At 25.8% G+C, this 20,113-nt stretch overlaps 5 protein-coding genes across 6 annotated transcripts; 3 read left to right on the top strand and 2 right to left on the bottom strand.

Annotated features, from left to right (window-relative positions):
- The first annotated feature begins 238 nt into the window (after positions 1 to 238).
- Positions 239 to 2,165, top strand: LOC132931907 (motile sperm domain-containing protein 1-like). Its single transcript, XM_060997991.1, has 4 exons — positions 239 to 556; positions 615 to 929; positions 1,423 to 1,563; positions 1,650 to 2,165. The coding sequence occupies exons 1-4, from the start codon at positions 427 to 429 to the stop codon at positions 1,682 to 1,684; spliced, it is 621 nt and encodes a 206-aa protein (XP_060853974.1). The 5' UTR covers positions 239 to 426; the 3' UTR covers positions 1,685 to 2,165.
- On the bottom strand, positions 2,081 to 4,782 carry LOC132931906 (eukaryotic translation initiation factor 4E type 2). Of its 2 annotated transcripts, none has more exons than XM_060997990.1 (5): positions 4,683 to 4,782; positions 4,145 to 4,214; positions 2,659 to 2,901; positions 2,424 to 2,576; positions 2,081 to 2,356 (listed from the first exon to the last, which is right to left on the bottom strand). In XM_060997990.1, the coding sequence occupies exons 2-5, from the start codon at positions 4,169 to 4,171 to the stop codon at positions 2,192 to 2,194; spliced, it is 588 nt and encodes a 195-aa protein (XP_060853973.1). In that variant the 5' UTR covers positions 4,172 to 4,214; positions 4,683 to 4,782; the 3' UTR covers positions 2,081 to 2,191. The 2 variants fall into 2 exon arrangements, with proteins under 2 accessions (XP_060853973.1, XP_060853972.1); XM_060997989.1 differs by lacking the exon at positions 4,683 to 4,782 and adding an exon at positions 4,276 to 4,435.
- Positions 4,511 to 7,629, top strand: LOC132931905 (rho-associated protein kinase 2-like). The gene is made up of 8 exons (XM_060997988.1): positions 4,511 to 5,112; positions 5,176 to 5,302; positions 5,420 to 5,875; positions 6,109 to 6,279; positions 6,386 to 6,600; positions 6,664 to 6,862; positions 7,006 to 7,155; positions 7,218 to 7,629. The coding sequence occupies exons 1-8, from the start codon at positions 4,637 to 4,639 to the stop codon at positions 7,257 to 7,259; spliced, it is 1,836 nt and encodes a 611-aa protein (XP_060853971.1). The 5' UTR covers positions 4,511 to 4,636; the 3' UTR covers positions 7,260 to 7,629.
- Positions 7,630 to 12,226: 4,597 nt separating this feature from the next.
- Positions 12,227 to 13,267, top strand: LOC132931502 (mitochondrial pyruvate carrier 1). The gene is made up of 3 exons (XM_060997429.1): positions 12,227 to 12,491; positions 12,568 to 12,668; positions 12,734 to 13,267. The coding sequence occupies exons 1-3, from the start codon at positions 12,424 to 12,426 to the stop codon at positions 12,907 to 12,909; spliced, it is 345 nt and encodes a 114-aa protein (XP_060853412.1). The 5' UTR covers positions 12,227 to 12,423; the 3' UTR covers positions 12,910 to 13,267.
- A 287-nt stretch (positions 13,268 to 13,554) lies between these two features.
- LOC132931487 (uncharacterized) lies at positions 13,555 to 19,104 on the bottom strand. The gene is made up of 14 exons (XM_060997428.1): positions 18,356 to 19,104; positions 18,141 to 18,278; positions 17,961 to 18,079; positions 17,740 to 17,884; positions 17,541 to 17,670; positions 17,309 to 17,477; positions 17,062 to 17,242; positions 16,889 to 17,006; positions 16,562 to 16,802; positions 16,343 to 16,499; positions 16,149 to 16,280; positions 15,369 to 15,486; positions 14,691 to 14,848; positions 13,555 to 14,620 (listed from the first exon to the last, which is right to left on the bottom strand). The coding sequence occupies exons 1-14, from the start codon at positions 18,844 to 18,846 to the stop codon at positions 14,515 to 14,517; spliced, it is 2,403 nt and encodes an 800-aa protein (XP_060853411.1). The 5' UTR covers positions 18,847 to 19,104; the 3' UTR covers positions 13,555 to 14,514.
- Between the last annotated feature and the right edge of the window lie 1,009 nt (positions 19,105 to 20,113).

Genomic DNA, 20,113 nt, shown 5'->3' with positions numbered 1-20,113 from the left:
CGATTATAATTCATAGCACGATGCCACGATATAATAATATAAAAATTAAAATTTGAAAATACTAAAATAGTACATTGATGATTGATTTATGTTTTATAATAAAACCGCGTGTCCTTGTTTACAATATTTGCCATTTGGTGTTGATGAAATACAAATAAATAATATGTATTTGATAATAGAGTGACAAAAAAAAATTATGTAAAATAAAATGATAAGAGATTAGTGATAATAATAACAAATGTTTCTAGTTTTGTACATTCAGCATTGTGCTTTGTAGGTACTATAGATAGTAACTAAAGTTGCGTATTTAATTAATTTCATTGAAATTACATCACTAATAGTTTATTTACGCCAGAACGTAATATATACCTTTTTAACAATCACAATACAATGCAAAATATGAGATGCCTATTGTTATAAATAGTCATGATGACCGAATGTAAAGTCCCTGTATTTGTTAGTCCCCAATCATTAACTTTCAGTTTGGAGGACAAGTCATCCCACAGACAAATAATTACACTATTTAATCCATACGACTTTCCTGTCAGATTTAAAGGTAAATTCAATATTTCGTTTTTATATCTATTAGTACTTTTATGATATTGTTTGTTCAGTTTTTAGTACTTGCACTAAAAAGTATACCGTAGTGGAACCAGAAGGTTCAATAAGTGCCAGTTCTCGAGTGGATATAGTTGTCAGGCACAATGCTCCTGCGCCAGCATTCTGCGATATCAGAGATAAATTCCGAATACAAATGCAATATTATACTACCAAAAAAGTCATTGGACACAAAGATGTTGAAACTATATTAGTAAGGTCTTCCGACAATTTTGAGTTACCACCTGAAAATTTTAAACAATTACTCAGAAGCGATGTATCTACAGATAACTTTGATAATGAATCTGAAATAAGACAAAACTGCAATACAAGTAAGCTGTTTTAAGTTTAAATTAAAAATTGTAATTATCCTATACATTTTAGTATAATATGATTCAAATCTTAATTGTAATTTAGAAATGAATAATTTAATTTACATTATTTTTCAACTTTATGATACATGATTACTTTTAAATTTAATACTACAGCTAGAGACTTCTTAACTTCTATGTCAACCCATCATTTTTTAAATATAGGTAATAAAAAATATTTTAAATTTGTAGTTTTTTTATTTTTAACTTTTAACAATTAATAGAAATAAATTATTTTTGGTCTCTGTCCCCTATTGGTTATATATTATTCAAAATTATTTTGGGGCTCAATACCTGCCTTTAGAAATTCTGTAAATCAGTGTTCATTTTTTTAGTTAGTAAGGTAAATATAGAACATCAATAATATAATTAATATTCAATATCTACATCATTACATAGTATAGTTAAATTACATTATTAAAAAAAATTTGTCATCTTTTTAAAAATATTTTAGATACTCCTGGACCAAATTTTACAACTCTATTAATAGCTGGTGTATGTATTTGTGGATTACTCTTACCATCATCTGAAGATTCAGACATTCTGAAATTTCGTATTTCTTTCAATTTAAAATTAGCGTTAGCTTTTGTTTTGGGTAAGGATGTATATTATAACTAATTAGAATTTGAGTAGCCCTATTATTGTGCATTGTTGCAATTAATATAATATTTATTATTTCAGGTATGACCACGATAACAATATTACAACATCAATAATGCACAGGGATATTGTTACTTAAGAATTCGCTTGTTAACAATTGTTTGAAACTTTTTTGTACTCAATATGTATGTTTCCATTATTAGTTATAATACATTAATCTAAGCTATTTAATAGATTAATTTACTATGTTCTTGCTATACATTTAAACTTCTTGAAATATTTTATTATTGATTATAGTTTTAAGATCTGTATTATGTTCAAAAATTATCACTCATTACTGACCTTTAAGAATTTTAAATTTCAATGCCATACAATTTGCATTAATTGGTACATAAATATATTAAGACTATTATACATTTTTGTTTGTATAAACACTGCCACCATTTTTTTATGGATATTTTTAAATATCTTATCAAACATTGGATAATTGGGTTTTGTAAAAAAAAAATATATATTGTAAATAATAAATTGTATTTTTTTTTATATATAATTAATATTTAATTAACTTTTTTTCAATAAAGAATTTTTTATGAATAATTCATGTTAGTTTTATTCAGTGCAATTTACATCTTGTAAACACTAGATACCGATTTGATACTTTCATTATGTGTTTTGTATTCTAGAATTGTATTGGGTGGCAAATTTAATACTCGGCGTAATGTATCTCTTATTCTGTTGGTAGCCCCTTGATCATATGAAGTTTTGTTCCAAATCGATATTATATCTTCCTATAAAAAACAAGTGTAATAATTATAGATACAATCATTAAAAAAATATATATATGTTTTAACTTACTTGAAATCTCAAGGAAACAACAGCTCCACATATCTCATCACCCACCATAAACTGTTCACCTAACATAGCTAAAATGAGATTTTCCCAGCACCTGGATGCTAGGCCTTTACGTATTCGTAAGACCCATTTTCCACCTCTGGCATTTGATTCATCCTAAAAATTAAAATCAAGTAAAAAATTACTTCAAGTTTTTTCCATTAGTTTGATGAATAGATGAATGTGAACAATATTTTACCTCCCACATTGGTTTGATTCCAACTTTAAATAAATGGAATTCACTGTGTGATTGCAAGGCACACGGCCTTACCATATGGCTATATATTGTCCAAAATTGTTCAACTGAACCAAACCTTGCTAGATATTTAAGATTTTGGTCATAACTAGGAGTGTTTCCAGGCTTACCAGGAAATCTACGACTAAACCAAAACCAATATTGATGTTGGAGTTTATGATCTCCAGAAGGTATTGACAATGGTATCTAAACAGAATTTAAAAAATATTAAAATAAAATTAATTTAAATTAATATTGTTATATTTTTTATATTATTTATCACTAAACCTATTCTAACATTTTTTAAATAAATTAATATCACTTTATTTAATTAAAAAAAAAATTTAAGTAGCCTACAATTTAGTTATATATATACGATTGGAATTAATAATTTATAGCTTATTTTTAAATTGTTATTTTCTTAAGTTACTAAATAGTAAACAGAAATAATAATTCTATGTTAGATTCAATTTTAAATCATATTTGTGCCTGATTCAATTCAATCACCTGCTATACTATCAATTATTTAGAATATTAGTTCAAATAAATAACTAAAACACAAATTAAAATGTTTACCTTATTTAATTTACTACTAATAATTTTCTACATTAATGACAAAAAATAAAAATAATTTTCTTAAAATGCAGTTATATTTGTTAATGATATGTAAAGAACCCAGGGATTAATATTTATTAGAAACTATACTTAACTATCATAATTATTGAGTAAAATATTGTTTTAAAAATCAAGATAAAAATATATTTATTAATTATTTATAATAATGATATACAATTGAATTAAAAAGTAATTAATTGATTCAACCGCAATTATTCAACAACATTAATGAGTATTTTTTAGGTTATAACTGGGTACATTTGTTATTATTTAACAATATTCAATATATTAAATATGATAAATGTTAATTTAAAACCTGATACCAGTTAAATACAAAACAAATTAATGTTTTAGTAAGGTACTTTTTATATAATATTATCAATTTATTTAAAAACCTTAATTAGTTGTTAGTGTTTTTACCGTTAATATATTTCACTTCAAGTACAAGCAAAAAAAGTTAATATCATAAATAATTAATTATAATTACCTACATAAATGAAGAAAATCTAACTTTTTATTTTGATTGATCGGTAAAGTTAAACACAATTAAGTTAAAAGAGAAATAACTTTAATATACTGACTACATAGTAGAATTGTAAAGACCTACATTATTGATCATAAGAAAATAAATTAAACTATATGCATCACTAATTAACTAACTAAATCTTATTTATTATATTTGACCATACTCAATACACATGTTATTGGCACAATCAGATGTATAAACGTGTGTTAAAATCATTTCAATAAAATAATTACAATTCAAATTGTTTCAATAATATTTCACTTAAATTACTAGTCTATTATTAAATAATTATAAAAAAATTATACTAACATTAATTAATTTGTCGGCAAGCGTCATATCTTTGGATGTAGTGTTCTCGTCTTCACTCACAGTTTTCGATCTAAAATTAAATATATTACATTTTCATAACTAAAAATAAATATATTAATCATTTTACTAACCCTTCAAATTTACTAGCCATAGTATTTTAATTAAATGTTATAATAATAAGGTTTATTCAACTATTTCAAATATTTACAAAATAATATGGAACTCAAATATTCACAAAATTCACATTTCACAAATCACAATGGTTTGAACACGTTATCACGGAAATGCTCGATTTTTAGTTTATCGTGTGTTGTGGCGATGTAAACAAAAAAAAAAAAAAATTCAATGATAAGCGGTAACAGTAAAAGTAAATGAATGGGATTTTTATTGTAGGATTGTATCTGTATGTAATGATTTCAAAATATCAGTACTTTGAAAGTTCTATTTTTAAATAATTATGACAATAGACTTATCGCTACAAAATAATCAATTATGAGCGACTCTTGTAGTGAAAATACTGATTTCTTAGTGTCATTACCGTCAGATTTCTTTCAAGTCCACTCTTCAGATAGTGAAACTATTGAAGACGCGGTCACTGAAGAGTTGTCGATCAGCTCAAATAGTTTCAAAGGCGTAATTGACAATTTAGTAACAAACTTAGATACTTTATCACATCAAATTAATGAAATTGAACAAATGGAAACTAGCTACATCAGCAATGGTCTGTCCAGCCCTCTTAGTGCTTCCTCACCTCTTAAGCGAAATGCTGAAAGGAAAATAAACTATAGTTCGATTGATTCCCTGATGCATGAAATGGTGAATACTTACGAGTACAATAATAAGTTATTAAGAAATATAGGTAATGGTCATGCTCAGCGTAATGTGAGTTTTCAAGAAAAAGATGTAAGATCTCCTGTTAAAACTAAAGAAACTGATTGCGATGGGTTAGATGATAACAAATTACAGAGGTATTTAATTAATTTGTTATTTTTTTATTATATTTATATACCTAATATATTTCTTTTTTTAAGTTTATGTGACGACTTGGAAAATGTAACCCCACGTGTAACTACAGCTTTAAATGATTACCAAAAATTGGATTCTGTTTCAAAAGAAAATTTGTGGTTGAAACTTGGAAAAGAAATTTATCGTAGACAAGTAAATATATGTATTTTTTTTTCTCTACTTATATATTTTAAAATACACAAAATGATGTAACAATATTAAAATAAATAATTTAACAATACATTTTTTGGTATGTATTGAATGTTACAGAATATAGAAAAAAAAGTTATAGATTTAGAAGAAAAGTTAACAAATTATGAAAAAAGAATGGTTGAATATAAAGAAGTAGATTGCCAAAAAAATAATCTTCTTGATGATCTTGCTGCACGGTCTGCTATGATTTTAAGTCAAGTTAGAGCATATAGTACAATCAATGAAAAAATTAACAGAGATTTACAATCTGAACGCAAGAATAAAAAAGAAATTTTGGAAGCAATGAAGGAAAAAATTGAACATTATAAAAATGATACAGCTAAAGCTATTTCTCGAAGTAATTCTTACAAGGCTCGAACAGAAAATGCTGAAAAAAAATTAAATGAATTATTAATTAAATGTCAAAATGTAGAAGAACAAACAAAACAATTACAACTAACTATTGAAAAAAAAAATGAAGAAAATGAAAGACTTCAAAATGATTTGGTTAAATTACAAGAAAAAAATAAAAGCGTAAGTTTAAATCCTGTAGAAATTGTTTAATGTGACATAAAAAAGATTGCCTAGTTAAATCACAATGACACAATAACTAATATGTTGCATACAATTATATAAATAAATATTGGAAATACAAATAAAATTTAAAATTTTGTATCTATATGTTAAGCAATGATATACTAAACAATTTCTACAGTAATAATTTAAAAATAATATTAGTATAAATTTAAATATTTAATTTTTTTTAGATAAGTGAAAAATGCAATAGATCAATAAATAGGTGTAGTGAGTTAGAGAAAGAAGTATTAGTATTAAATCAAGAAAAAAAAGTACTTTGTGAGAAAACATTAAAATATGATCAGCTTTTAGATCAAAAGCGTAGAATTGAAGACATTGTAGATCAAATGAAAAGTACTGAGGTATATAGATTATCTTAATAGTAATTAAGATTTAATAAAAAAATATTTAAATGTTTTCATTAATAAATATTATTATTATTGTAAATTTGTAAATGTTGTTATCTAGGCACAAACTGCAGAGGAACTTAATGCAGCAAGAGAAGAAATCAAAACTGTGAAAAATGATTTAAAAAGCTTTTATCAAAAACAGTTAGATGCTATGCTGGCAGAAAAAGTATCTGATTATCAACGTAAATTAGATGGAATTGTTCAAATTACTAATGAGGAAAATAAATTGATAAAACTTCAAATGAATAACCAAATAATTAACTATAAAGAAAGGTTGAAAAAACTTCCAATTTGTTTTTAAAATAAAAATAAATTAAAAAATTATTTAATATTTAGGTATGAAAAAGAAAAGGCACAATTAAATTCAAAACACAGAGAAGAGTTGGAAAGTTTTGAAGTACTTATAAAGGATAAATTAGAATGTATTTCCGCATTAGAAAAACGTTTAGAAGCTGAAGTTCAAGAAAAACGACAATTAGTCAAAAGTGTAATGGGAGTGGTAAAAAATGTAAACATTGATAGTCGATCAAATTCAGTAAGCAAATACCTAATTTAATATAGCTAATTGTACTTGCTTGAATTCTAATGCATTTCATATTATTTTATATATTTCAATTAGTATTAATATATATTCTTAATAGTAATGGACAATAAATAATTTAAATTCTTATATTTCAGAAATTAACTAATGATATTAAATATCAAAGAAAAAACTCTAATAATAATAGCAATTCATCTTCAAAATTAGAAGATGATTTTTCATTTTTTGAACAAGAACATTTATTACACCAAGTGACTCCAACAGAGTTAAGAAAACATATTGAAATTGTAAGTGAAGTATATAATATTTATTATTTAATAAACACTAAACTGTTTTAATATTTTTTCAGCTTTTAAATAAATACCCAGGAAATCCTTTGGCACAAAAATAAAAATGTCATTGTATTATAACTATTGTTTATTTGAGTACTGCATAAAATGTCCAACTATATGTGTATAAACCTTTTGTTCCTTCAAAAATTCTTTACTTTAATGTATACAATTATATAATTTATATATACAATTGTAATAGCTTATAGATATAATATGTAACTTTATATAACTTTTTTAAATTTTATAATAATATTTTTTTTTATTATTATTATTGTCAATCAAAATTTAAATATTATTTTTCAATACTAGTAAAAATAAGTTCAATTATATTATAATTATATTTATTATAAGTACATTAAAAATTAAATGTATATTCTATATTTCTGTATTATTAATTTTGTAGTAAAAATATAAAATTTATTGCAAGTATTTATACAACATACCTACTTATATTCTATTATTTAGACTATTTAGAGTATTAATTTCTTAAAATATGAAACATTGAATAAAAAATAATAACTTCTAGAACAGTTTTTTTATACCATTCGTCATAAGATATTGGATAGCATGTTACCATAATTAGAGTTAAAATGTGTTTTCACTTTTTAATTGATTTTCAAGTATTTTATAGTTGATATTACAAATCAACTAGACTTTTTTAAACTAAATTTTCAAAATTCACTTAAAAGTTATAAGTAAAACATATTTAATATGTTGTATTAAACAATTTTAAATACCAAGAGTAGTATGTATTTGTATGTTCTGAGCACTTTTGGGCAGGAAGATTTTAAAAGTTTAAGGGGGACTTTCCCACTCAAACCGTTTGTTTTCCCTGTATATCATACATATTGGTTACACTGTATTTTTTTTAAAAAAGTTATAAATTGTTTATTTAATCCACTTTAGTTCAGTTAGTACTTAGTAATAAACCTTCGTTTGATCAAGTTCTGTAATTTTTTATTACAACATTTTCAACCGAAAATCGTGAACTTCGTAAGTCTATAACTTCAAAACTAATGGTTCCGCAAATTTATTTTTACACCATCGTTTAAGACTCGTTAAAATACATAGGTTTCCGAAAAAAAAATCGAAAAATTCGAGTGGCCGCTAAACTAGACTTATGCCTAATAAATATTTATTTATCATAGCATAAAATAGTTAGAAGTTAGAATCATACAATTTGTCAGCAAACAGTGTCATATGACCTAGATTCACAATTACATTCACAAATGTTGTTAATATTACCGTATTTTTTTATCACATTTTCAAGAAACTGATTTCCTTTTGATGATAGAACATATATACATTTCGGATTCCATCTTGAGTGTTCGATCCACGGATATAGATATAGTATCTACATCCGTGGTTCGATCCACGGGTTATCATGTTTTTCACAATTATGTAAGATAAGTCCACAGCAAAAACATTCGACGATATCTTTTTAGTTTTTTTCCTGAATATATAAAACCGCATTCAGCTAATGAGTATTTATCTTGAGATGAAGTTAGTGGAAATAAATGAATGTTTTCAATCTTGATGAAAATGTAGTATATTATTGTGGATGTGCAGGATATACATTGTTTCGTACTAAAGTAACAAGTGAGCAAAAATTATTGCTAAATTTTTGAAAATTCATTTTTTAAACTGAAAATATTCACTTACTAAAAAAAAAAAAATGTTGTAACAAAAAATTACAGAACTTGATCAAACGAAGGTTTATTACTAACTGAACTTTTAAAATCTCCCTGCCCAAAAGTGCTCAGCACATACAAATACATACTACTACCCAGGGAAGTTTCTTTTTTTGTTATAAAGTAGGAATCTGGTATAATTCATCAGTCTTTGTTGCAATTGGCAAAACTTAGGTCACTGTAATGACTAATGGGTAATGGGTAATTTTCATACAACAAAAAACGATTCTGAGCAGATGCCAGACAAATAGACAATTTATATTAACAATCATTTTTTGAACAAAAGACATGACTATTTTTTAAACACTATCTAAGTTTTAATAATAAAATGTTGCATAATATATCCCGACATCCAAAATACATTACAATGAATTATTTGTAGAAGTAAATATTAGTCATAATCTACTTCAAAGGTATTGTTTATTAACTAATATGTTTTATGCCCCTTGCCCCTTGTTACTAAATACAGAGACAAGGTGGAGGAAGCCTTGGTTATTTTTTATTAGGCAGGGACACAGAACTTAATTCCATTCCATTCACAGAGGCCTAAATGTTGTAAAAAAAAAAACAAAACAACAAGGACTGATGTAGGTAATAAGTATTGTTCCTATAGTTAACTTTGTACAAACCCGAAATAATTCCGAGTAACGAGTAAAATTTTTTATTATGTTGCACGGCACAATTTTTATTGCTATATTTTGTAACCCCCCCCCTAAATTTTGTTGTATACGTGCCTGAACACATTCATTATTTTTAAATTTAATCACAACTTTTCAGGAATTTTGACCGAACATACCATGTTTTTATTATAATTACCTATCAAAAAAAAATTACAACTTTAAATTTTTATAAATAGATTAAAATTTAAAAATGTATGTTTAGGGGTGATAATTTTTAAATAACTGTGGTGGTCAACGGCAAGTGTTTACTTTGTTAAGCATGCTCAAGACATTAAATTTAATATTCGATTACAGTAATTGAAGCGTCAAAGCGAAATAACGTTTTTCCGTTTAGCAAACAGTTTACCTAAATGCTTAATACGTTATGTCTATTTTATTAGCCAGATAGATGGATTACTCCCACAGTAGCTACTAGCCATAAGCCATATATCATAGTATTGTGCTTTCTACAAAACGATTTGACGAATCTACACATCGAAAATGATAAAGAAAGTTCGTTTTAAAATTTGAATTATTGCCAGATCCTGAAAACCTACACCGTGATTATAACAAAATATAATTATACCTACCATTAATGCAGTAATATTTGTTAGAAACACTATATAGAGCTGCAGAAATGTGACAAAAATTAGCGTGTGTGACTGAAAAAGATCAGCAACACCTGATGCACATATTATTATCTGACGACCACTGATCAGAAACGTTGTTTGAATGTACATAAATACACGATTAATCATAGAAACATACTTCGAATTTAAATTTAAATATTTTTTCTGGTAGGAAAGTGAATCAAACAAAAAGGATCACCTTTTGGAAGTCAAACTTAAAAAGTCACTTAAATTTTCAGAGCAATCAGGAAAAACAAGTACAAATTTTTTATTAATTATTTAAAATATTCATTTTTAATAGATAGTAAAATTTTAAAAATACCTTGACTTTTCTTGAGCTATTTATTGGGTTTTGATTTTTGAAGTTAATAATTGATTTTAGTGTTTTTACCATGTCATTAAAGGTTTTTTATTGATTTTATTAGTAGAATTAAAAAAAAAAATGATCGTAAATTTAAAATAATTTTTTACGAGTGTGAAGTAAAAATTTCGTCAAATTCATGAAATCAAACTATTTTATAACTTAAAGCAATAAAACACTATTATATTTCAGAACACTGAATTAGATTTATTTTATGTTTTTGCTTATTTTTGTACCACAAACATATACTTATATACCCATTATACCGATTACCATTATACGATTAGCAGCATCTATGCTTACAATTTTGTTCTTCGTACGCGATTATTTAATCAATGTAATCGATTTTAACACAGGCAGTAACGTACTTAGACCTGATTTTTTTTTTTTAGTTTTGGGAGGTGGTGAGGGGGGTCTAGTTTATAAATAAACAATTATAACTAAAAATATACATCTCACAACTCGCAAAAAACCAAGCGCGGATCTAGAAATTAAATAAGGGGGGAGCTAAATAAAAAAAATTACTTCAAGCACATAAAAACATAGACATTAGGTTTAAGTTTTGAAATATTTTAAGTACCTAAGATTTAAGGGAGAGGGGCTTCATCCCGCATATATCCTTCCCCTTGTATCCGCGCCTGCAAGAAACTAATTCTTCCTAAAAATGTCGGTTGGGGAGAAGTTATTCTCCCCCCCCGTTAGTACATCACAGCATTTAAATACATTACAGACACAACAGAGGTTTTAATTAATATATTTTACCTTTTCATTTTACCTTCACCCAAAATCATAAAATATATAATAAAAAAATGTATAAAAATGTACTTAAATACAAATTGTACTATACAATACAAAAAAAAAAACGGCAACAGAAGTATATTTTAAAAATCAAAACTGCAAAGCAATTTAATTAACTAAAATTTCTTGTAAAATTTAGTTGTAGTAGAATCTGGGGACTAGTAAATTCACACACTACCTATTAGTAACCCTATAAATTCAGAAATTCTTACTTAAAACGTTTATAAAAATTTTAGTGTGTTGTTGTTTTTTTTATAATTATAGTATGCAAGGCTGTAACTGGAAATTAATTTCAGGGGGGAGGGGAGTTAAACTAAAAAAAATAATACTTTATAGGTATACGAAAATTTTTTGGATGGGGGGTTGAACCTACCATTATCTTTAAAGTTAAAGATCGAAGCATTTCCATCTATACTAAAACAAAAATAAATAACTATTAGAAGATTATTAATTAATAATTGTACACGAATACACAAAATAATTATTCTATTTTGTGACAATAATATAATATTTTCTTAAATGTTACTCGTGAACATTATAAAAAAATGTCCATAATCGCTTTATTGCATAGACATAATAGAATTATTATGACTATTACGTCTATGCCTTATAGTTATTAGTTATATATAACTGTCTAAGTTACTATAGTAACTATATAGTATATTCAAATACTATAGATTATATTAATTTTTATTAATCTATAGTATTTGCTATATTATAGTTTACTCAGTTGATAAGATTTTGGAATTGTGACGTCATATTTTATCATGCGTATCATGGAGTAAAATTGTGTAATACAATTGTAAATACCTAAAATATTTGTTATCGTCAACCACCAAGTAACAAATCTATCTTATAAGCCTTATCATTGTTTAACAGAAAAAATTGTTTTCAGTTTTTATTCTATAGGTCTAAGTTCTGAACCCAGACGTTGACCTCTAGGACTTCCAATAAATTTTTTTTTCAATTGAATATTATTAGTTTCACTAATCACTCATTAGTTTAACCTTCAAAACATAAGACTTTTTCGAGTTATAAAGTATATATTTCTCATATATTTTTAAAATCATTAAGTACAAAATAATATGGCTTCCATGGGTAAGAAATTGTTTGAACAAATCAAAAGTAAAGAATTCCGTACTTATTTAATGAGGTAAAAATTATTTAATTGTTTTAATAAGTTATGAATGCAATTTAAATAATAAGTATGCTTTTTTGTATTATTTTAGTACTCATTTTTGGGGTCCAATAGCAAATTGGGGTATACCAATAGCAGCACTATCGGATGTTAGAAAAGATCCAGAATTAATAAGCGGTAAAATGACTGGAGGTAATAAATTTATTTTTAATTTAATTTTGTATTTTAGTTGTAATAATTTATTATGTTTTCAACAGCATTATGCTTATATTCAATGGCATTCATGAGGTTTGCATGGAAAGTCCAACCGCGTAATATGCTTTTGTTCGCTTGCCATGCAACAAATGAAGTAGCTCAAGTGATCCAACTTTCAAGATTTATTAACTATAATTATTTATCTGATAAAAAAGAAAAAAAAAACGAAATAGCTTAAATATTCCATTTTTTTTTATTTTGGTATACTATGTAATTTATTTTTTAAATCAAAATTTCATTGTGATAGGTTTCTGTAACATGCATTTATAGAAATGCATATTAACTTTGACATACTGACATCCATTTGTCATTATTGTAAACAAAGGTTGACAATAAATTTAGATAATGTATTCATATAATTTGCTCATTTATGTATAATGAGATATACTTGGCTGTTTATAACGATTACAATTTGAAACGTGTATACTTTAATTTTATGTTGTTATAAAGTTTTTTTTTCTTTATAATACCGTTATTTATTTTTAATAAATTATAATTGTAGTCTATAACTGCATTTATAGTTTTGAAATTGTTAATTTGCAGTATTATCTATATTGTATTTGACGATAATCATAATTATTGTTTATATACTTTTCAGAGGAAAATGACAAAATTCACAATATAAGTTTAATAAGACTTGTATCGTGTATGGTTTTTAACGATTGCTAATTAGTTTAGCGTTTTTTCACTGACTTTTAAATTGTTCAACATTATTATCTTATGAATATTCTCATAAAGATATCTGTGATGTTATGGTCAGTTACAATAATTTGTTTGATCTTGAAAATAAAATAATGGATGTTAATAAATAATTAATAAACAATTATTGTTTGCAAAATATATTTTTATCAATTAATAATATAAATATCAGTGTACAATTATTAATATTTAATAGAATAAATTATATTCCATTCATCTGTATCTTTTATCTAAGCAATACTAAATACTACTTGTAATTTGATGAATAAAATAGCATTCACGTATTATGTAAACTACAGTGTACTATGTAGCACATTAAATAAATCATTATGGTCAATTAAAAAAAAAAAAAAAATCAAAAATTAGAATTGTTGCTTAAAAATTTTAAATATATTTTACAACATTGTTTTTAATATTATACTACTCTATTTTTTAAACATTTTAATGATTTGTTGACAAGAAATTTAACAATGATTTAAATTTGTATAATGTAATAACTGTTTTATAAAGTTTGTAAAATTGTTAAGTATAATATTATAATTTAGTAGATCACATATTACATGAATGCTTACATGATTGTAAACAAAATATAAATAATAAAAATGGTAATTATATTATTATTTCACATAAAATATAATACTGATGTGTTTCCAACGTAATTAATCAGAATATCATATAAAAATTAAAAACTTAATTATTAACATTTACATAGTTAAAATTACTATTTGATCACATTTAATGGACGGATTTAGTTTGAACGTAACATATGCACTGCATTTGTTAGTTATAGAACATGATAAAAATATCTAAAAATAAAGTATTACTCATTTAAAGAAAGTACAAATAAAAATACATTAAAAATCCTTTAAAAATATCATATATGTATAAAACTTAATTCTATTCAGAATATTAATGTCAAATTGATGAGTTTCAAAATAAGAGATTCAGTCAAAATTGATTGAAATTAAAAATAAAATAATTGAAAGGTTATAAATTTAAGTAATTTGTAAGTATTCATTTAACTTAAAAACAAAATTAAATAATATATTTTTGATAGAACACATCAGTCTAATTTGCATATTAGTTATTTAGCCCACATTAATAAACTACATAAAACTAATGCCATAACATAAAAAACATTACTAAGAGGAAGTGCAGCTCCAGCTATACGACATTTGAAAGTATCATACCTATGAAAAACCATAAGAAATTAAGAATACTTATTTTAATCTATTAATGGAGAATAAAAAATATAAATACCTAGTTTTATTGTTATGTAACATATGCATAAATTCATCTTCCATCATTTGGCCGTCAAAATAAGTGAAATCTTCTTCCTCAAATGGAAATTCATAACCTTGTATACATTCGCATTTATAACCACCAGTGTCGTAACCACGCCCTTGTATTGGTACACACTGAAACATGATTTTTGTTAAATTAAATATTATAAAAATGGATATAAATTAAGACATAGAATAAAGTATCCATATTAAAATTGATATTTATATTTTAATTATTTAGTTCAAAATGGCCAATTGTTCATTACAAATACTTTAGAAACTTAAATTAAAAATACTTAGGCAACATTTCATTTTGAATAAAATACTGTTCAAACATCAAACTTCAACATTTAAACAAATTTATGTTAATTTCAATAATTTAAAAATCCATTTTTAAAATCATAGGTGTTTTAATAACATTTTTGATATTAAAATTCATGTCATAATTATATATTATAAATGTATAAATGTATAACAATTGGATATTGATCAAAAAATCATCATGTATAAAGTTAAGTTATTATTAGCAAGAAATTTATATTTAAAAATAATAAACTGAAAAAACCCAATTTTATTAAAATGTATTTTATAAGAATACTTTATCCTGTATTTTTTGGACTATTAATAATAGAAAAAAGTTAATATATTTTCATACGTATGAACTGCGTTGATCACATTTATGTGTTCCTTTAAATGCATTGGGATCATAAAATTTTTGAGGACACTGATTTATGTCCAAATTTAAAAGTGGCATAGTAACTGTAATTGCTCCTCTGAAAATAAAATATACATTTCATTAAAAGTGATCTCAAAATTTTAAATTCTAATTAAGTATGCTATATGCTATATTAAATAAAAATAAAATAAAATATAACTTTTATAAAAATAAAATTAAGTAAAATAAACTGAATAAACATAAAACACGTGAAAAGACCATTCAGATATTATTTAACAGTAATTATATTTATTATATTTGCATGTGCTGTCTCCATCGTAACAAATATAGCAACATAGTATTTTACTCTAATATTAAAGTTAACGACACAAAATAGGTTTTACCATGATTAACTAACTAGGTATGTCAGCAACTTTACCGATTCTAGTATTAATACGCGCAGCCAGATTATTCTAATAGAATGTGACGTCAGCCGCCAAAGATTTTATTTTTGGCGGGATTGCAGTAGTGTGGAATATACTGAATACTGATAACAAATTCTTAGCAGATGACGTAGCACGATGAGTATAATTTAATTGCTGACATACCTAGTTAGTTAATCATGGGTTTTACTAAACTCAAATTTGCTTTGTTATATGTTTGTAAGACGGAGACAATACATACAGGTGTAACATCTCTTAAGTATTGAGCAATGGACACCAATTACTGGAAAGCATTTAATATATTAATACACTAAATGCCAGTGTAGATAGAACTTACTTAAATTCCAATTTAACCTTAAGACTATCCCAGCCAAAGAATGGAACAGCATAACGAATGAACCAATCTTTTGCAGGACCGTTACAATCATAATAAGGAGCTGACCAATAACCATGATCCAAATTTGCAGCTCTAAAATTTATTTCAATGTTATAATAATAAAATAGTATTTTTATTTGTTTATAGTTTATTACTTATAAAAAGTAGGATAATATTCAAATTTGTTCAAATGTCCTCCTTCTTCAGTATATCGTAATTTTAACTTGACATAAAACTTTTCTAAACTATCAAAATTAGTAGACCATCGTTGTTTTGTAAAAGTAAACCATTCTTTATTTGTATATACTTCATCTAAATATTTGAATAACCATTACATTCTTTAAATTATATATGAAATAATAATATTAACTTACCAGACTTGTTTAATCTGGCTAAATCTTCAACAAAGACCTTACGACCATAATTTACTGTTTTATAAGCATATGGAGCAAATAGAGTACGGTTGGGAAATTTATTTGTATCCCAAAATATACCAGCTGACCATATTTTAAAATCTGCCATTACAATAGCCAATGCTTCTCCAATCATTTGATCTTCAGATAAATGCTTGTCAGCCAATCGTGTACCAGAGTAAACTTCTTTTGGATCAGATATCTGAAAAAAATATTTATAGTATAAGTATAATAAAATGAAGTGTAAATATATATAAAAATATGTTTTATAAATACAAAAATAGTTACTTGTAAAAATGCACTAATAAAATTAGCAAGACGAACCGCCATTTTAGCTTCATTAGCAAATTGCTGATGTGCTCCAAATCCATAGTCACCTAATAGTTGTAAGTCTTCTTTGCGATAACTAAAAATTTAAAAGTGAAATTTAATCTATTTAGATGTTTTATGAAATGTCTTACTTATGGCAATTAGTTGGATTTACTCCTCGTATGGCATTGATAACTTCATGGATATTAATATGTGAATCTTTAACAGATCCTAATCCTGGAGTAAAGTTTTTGTACTCAGAATTTTTTTCTAAATATTGTTCACGAAGATATGGATCCATTTGACTTGGGAAAACAATTTTACTTTGAAGCCCTTAAATGAAAAAAAGATTTATGTAAGCCAATGAACTTGGTTTTACATTTTATTAAAATAACATACAGCCAATCCGTTTACAGTCAAATACTCCACTGTAATATTGTTCAAGTGTAGCCCGTTCTATAATTTCTCCAAGGAATGGACGACGAACTGTATTTCCCAATCGATAACCAGGTAAACATCGACATTGATAACCACCTCGCCGAAAACCCCATCCATCCAATGGTTCACACTATAAATATATACATATATATATGTTATTATAGATAACTAACTATGTTTAAAAATTACTTACTAGTGTAGTTTCTTCTTTACATTTTGCCGTATCTGCAAAACGATTAGGACCAGAATTTCCCGCACTTATAGGACATTGATTAATATCTATTCGCTCAAAATCCATTTCTATTACTGATACAGCTGTATAACTAAATAGTTAACATAATATTATCGCATATTAATTTAATAGTTCATAATAGTTTCAAAAAATAACTTACGTAGGGTATTCAACATGTCGAAATCCAGTATGTCGAGGATATATGTCAGCAATTGGTACAACAGCTGCTACTAACCACTTGTTACTACGTCCACAATCAAAATATGGTCTTGTCCATTTGATTGGACCAGGAATATCATCAGCCCCTAATGCACAAAAATATTATATTAACATTGAAATATTACAACACTGAATAAAATAGTTAAAATTATTAAAAATTACCAGGTGGTCCATGGAATGTGTGTGTTTCATTTGTGTTATTGGCATAGCGAATTTCTACCTGGTAAGTAGTCTTAGTATCATGGCGCCCAACAACATTATCAGGAAGCCATTTTGAATACCTAAAATATTGTTTTTAATTAATACATAATCATTCAAAGATTAAAACAAATAACTAATTACCATTCATTAGTTCCATAATGTTTTGATGTATAATCTTTTGTAAGACTTTCATTAGAAAATGCACCCAAATCTCTGACAGTAAACGTATTTAAGGTTGACATTTTTTCCAAATGTATAGGATCATTAAAATCATCAGCTCTAATTATTAATAAATCCAATAATTAAAATGTATTAACCATTACATCATATTAATTTAGTACAGATGAATTAATTACCGAAATGTCCTGGGAGCAAAGTATGGAAATGTCTTATTGAAAAATCCTCTGTAAGATGGGGAATAAGACATGTTTGGTGCAAAATATATAGCACTGGCGTTAATGTGAGAATTAGCTGACACATCAGCAACTGTCGATAAGAAATAATACATCATACCTGGATCGTATGTATCATTGATTGCTGGTCTTATAAATCTGGCTTGTGATATATAACTAAAGAAAAACCCTCTATTTAATGCCATGTTGCTTAAATGCAGCAAAGCCGTACGATTGGGGAATACAGGATTGATCACGACATCTTTTATGTCCGGTATGTGCGACACGGTGTCTTCGGGTAAATATATCTCACTCAATGGTTGAAAACCGCAGTTTTCAGAATTTATTTTGTCTAACTTAAGCCGAATTTCATCCACAGCGTCTTTAGGTTGCCATTCGTATTGGGCGTTTGTCCAACAGACAAACATAAACAACAAATACATCAGGCGAAACATATTTTTTTTTTGTTTAAGCGCTCTTTTGGACTTTTACACACATTTAAAAAAAAAAAATTAATAGAAAACGAAAAGCAATAATTAAACACTGGACGATCAATTAAACGAAAAAAGCATAATGAATAATGATCACGATTGTCGACGATGTTAATTATTTATATTACAATGTTACATAAAAAGGAACTTGAAAATTCGTCGTTTACAGGTGTAGGAATTTTTAAATATAACTGGGTGGAGTATTGTTTTGTCTGAATTGTTTTGTTTACATCGGTCATAGTTCTAGGTTATCAACAATTGATGTGATCACTAATCTACGACTTGTTGCTGACAGTGTAACCAAACTAAAACTGTTTTTTATCATCTATGAAACGTACACCGCCGTACTTTAATTTATATTTTATGCTTATATAGTTATACTGCATGAGAAATATAGTAAAACAATAAAACATATTGAGTCCGTTGGGATGTCCAATGTCCATTGAAAACAGAAGTTTTTTAATTACTTATGCTCATTAGGCGTGAGTGGTGATTTTTGGCACTTCGGGGTTTTAAGTTTCCTGAGCCAATCGGATACGTCTATATCATAGAGTAATTAGGTTACCTACTCCATGGTCTATGAATCCCCGAACTAAAGTTCGGTAAAAAAGTACGATGGAATAAAAGTCCCAAATTTAATAGTTACCTAATAATATTTGCTTAGGTCTAAGGACTAACCATATTATATTATGTTATAGATTATCACTTTAATTCGAAAGTCGTAAATTACAAATTTATTACACACATTATCTTTACTTACTACTTAGCTTTCTTTAATTTTAAAAGTTAATTTATCTGGATAGTAATTAGGTTATTTTGGCAAACGCTCAGTCTGTGTCATCTGTCATCTGTGTGTGAAAATGTCATTAAAAGTAAACTAAACACAAGTTCCAATTTCACATTTCGTCGGACTTTTTTTACCGGACTTTTAAGTATAATACCATGGTATATATATCTCTTAATATCTGTAGTCTAACAGTCTGTACTACCTATTACCTACTTATGTATCAATTTTCACACGTATATTACTGTTTCAAGTTTCAGCACATCCAAATTATTTTTTAACGTGTTCAGTACATGCTTAATGTCTATGATTTTTTTTTCAAAATGTATACTGTATTACTGTAATACTGTGGTATTTAAATTTAATAGTTATTATTTATTAATTTGTAGTCTGTACGACTGTACAACTGTAGACCTCGATTTTCGCAATAAACATCATATTTTTTGA

Source organism: Rhopalosiphum padi, chromosome 1 (assembly GCF_020882245.1).
Source record: "Rhopalosiphum padi isolate XX-2018 chromosome 1, ASM2088224v1, whole genome shotgun sequence".
Taxonomy (NCBI): Eukaryota; Metazoa; Arthropoda; class Insecta; order Hemiptera; family Aphididae; genus Rhopalosiphum; species Rhopalosiphum padi.
Note: the sequence above shows the minus strand (reverse complement) of the source record. Positions and strands in the feature narration are given on the sequence as shown.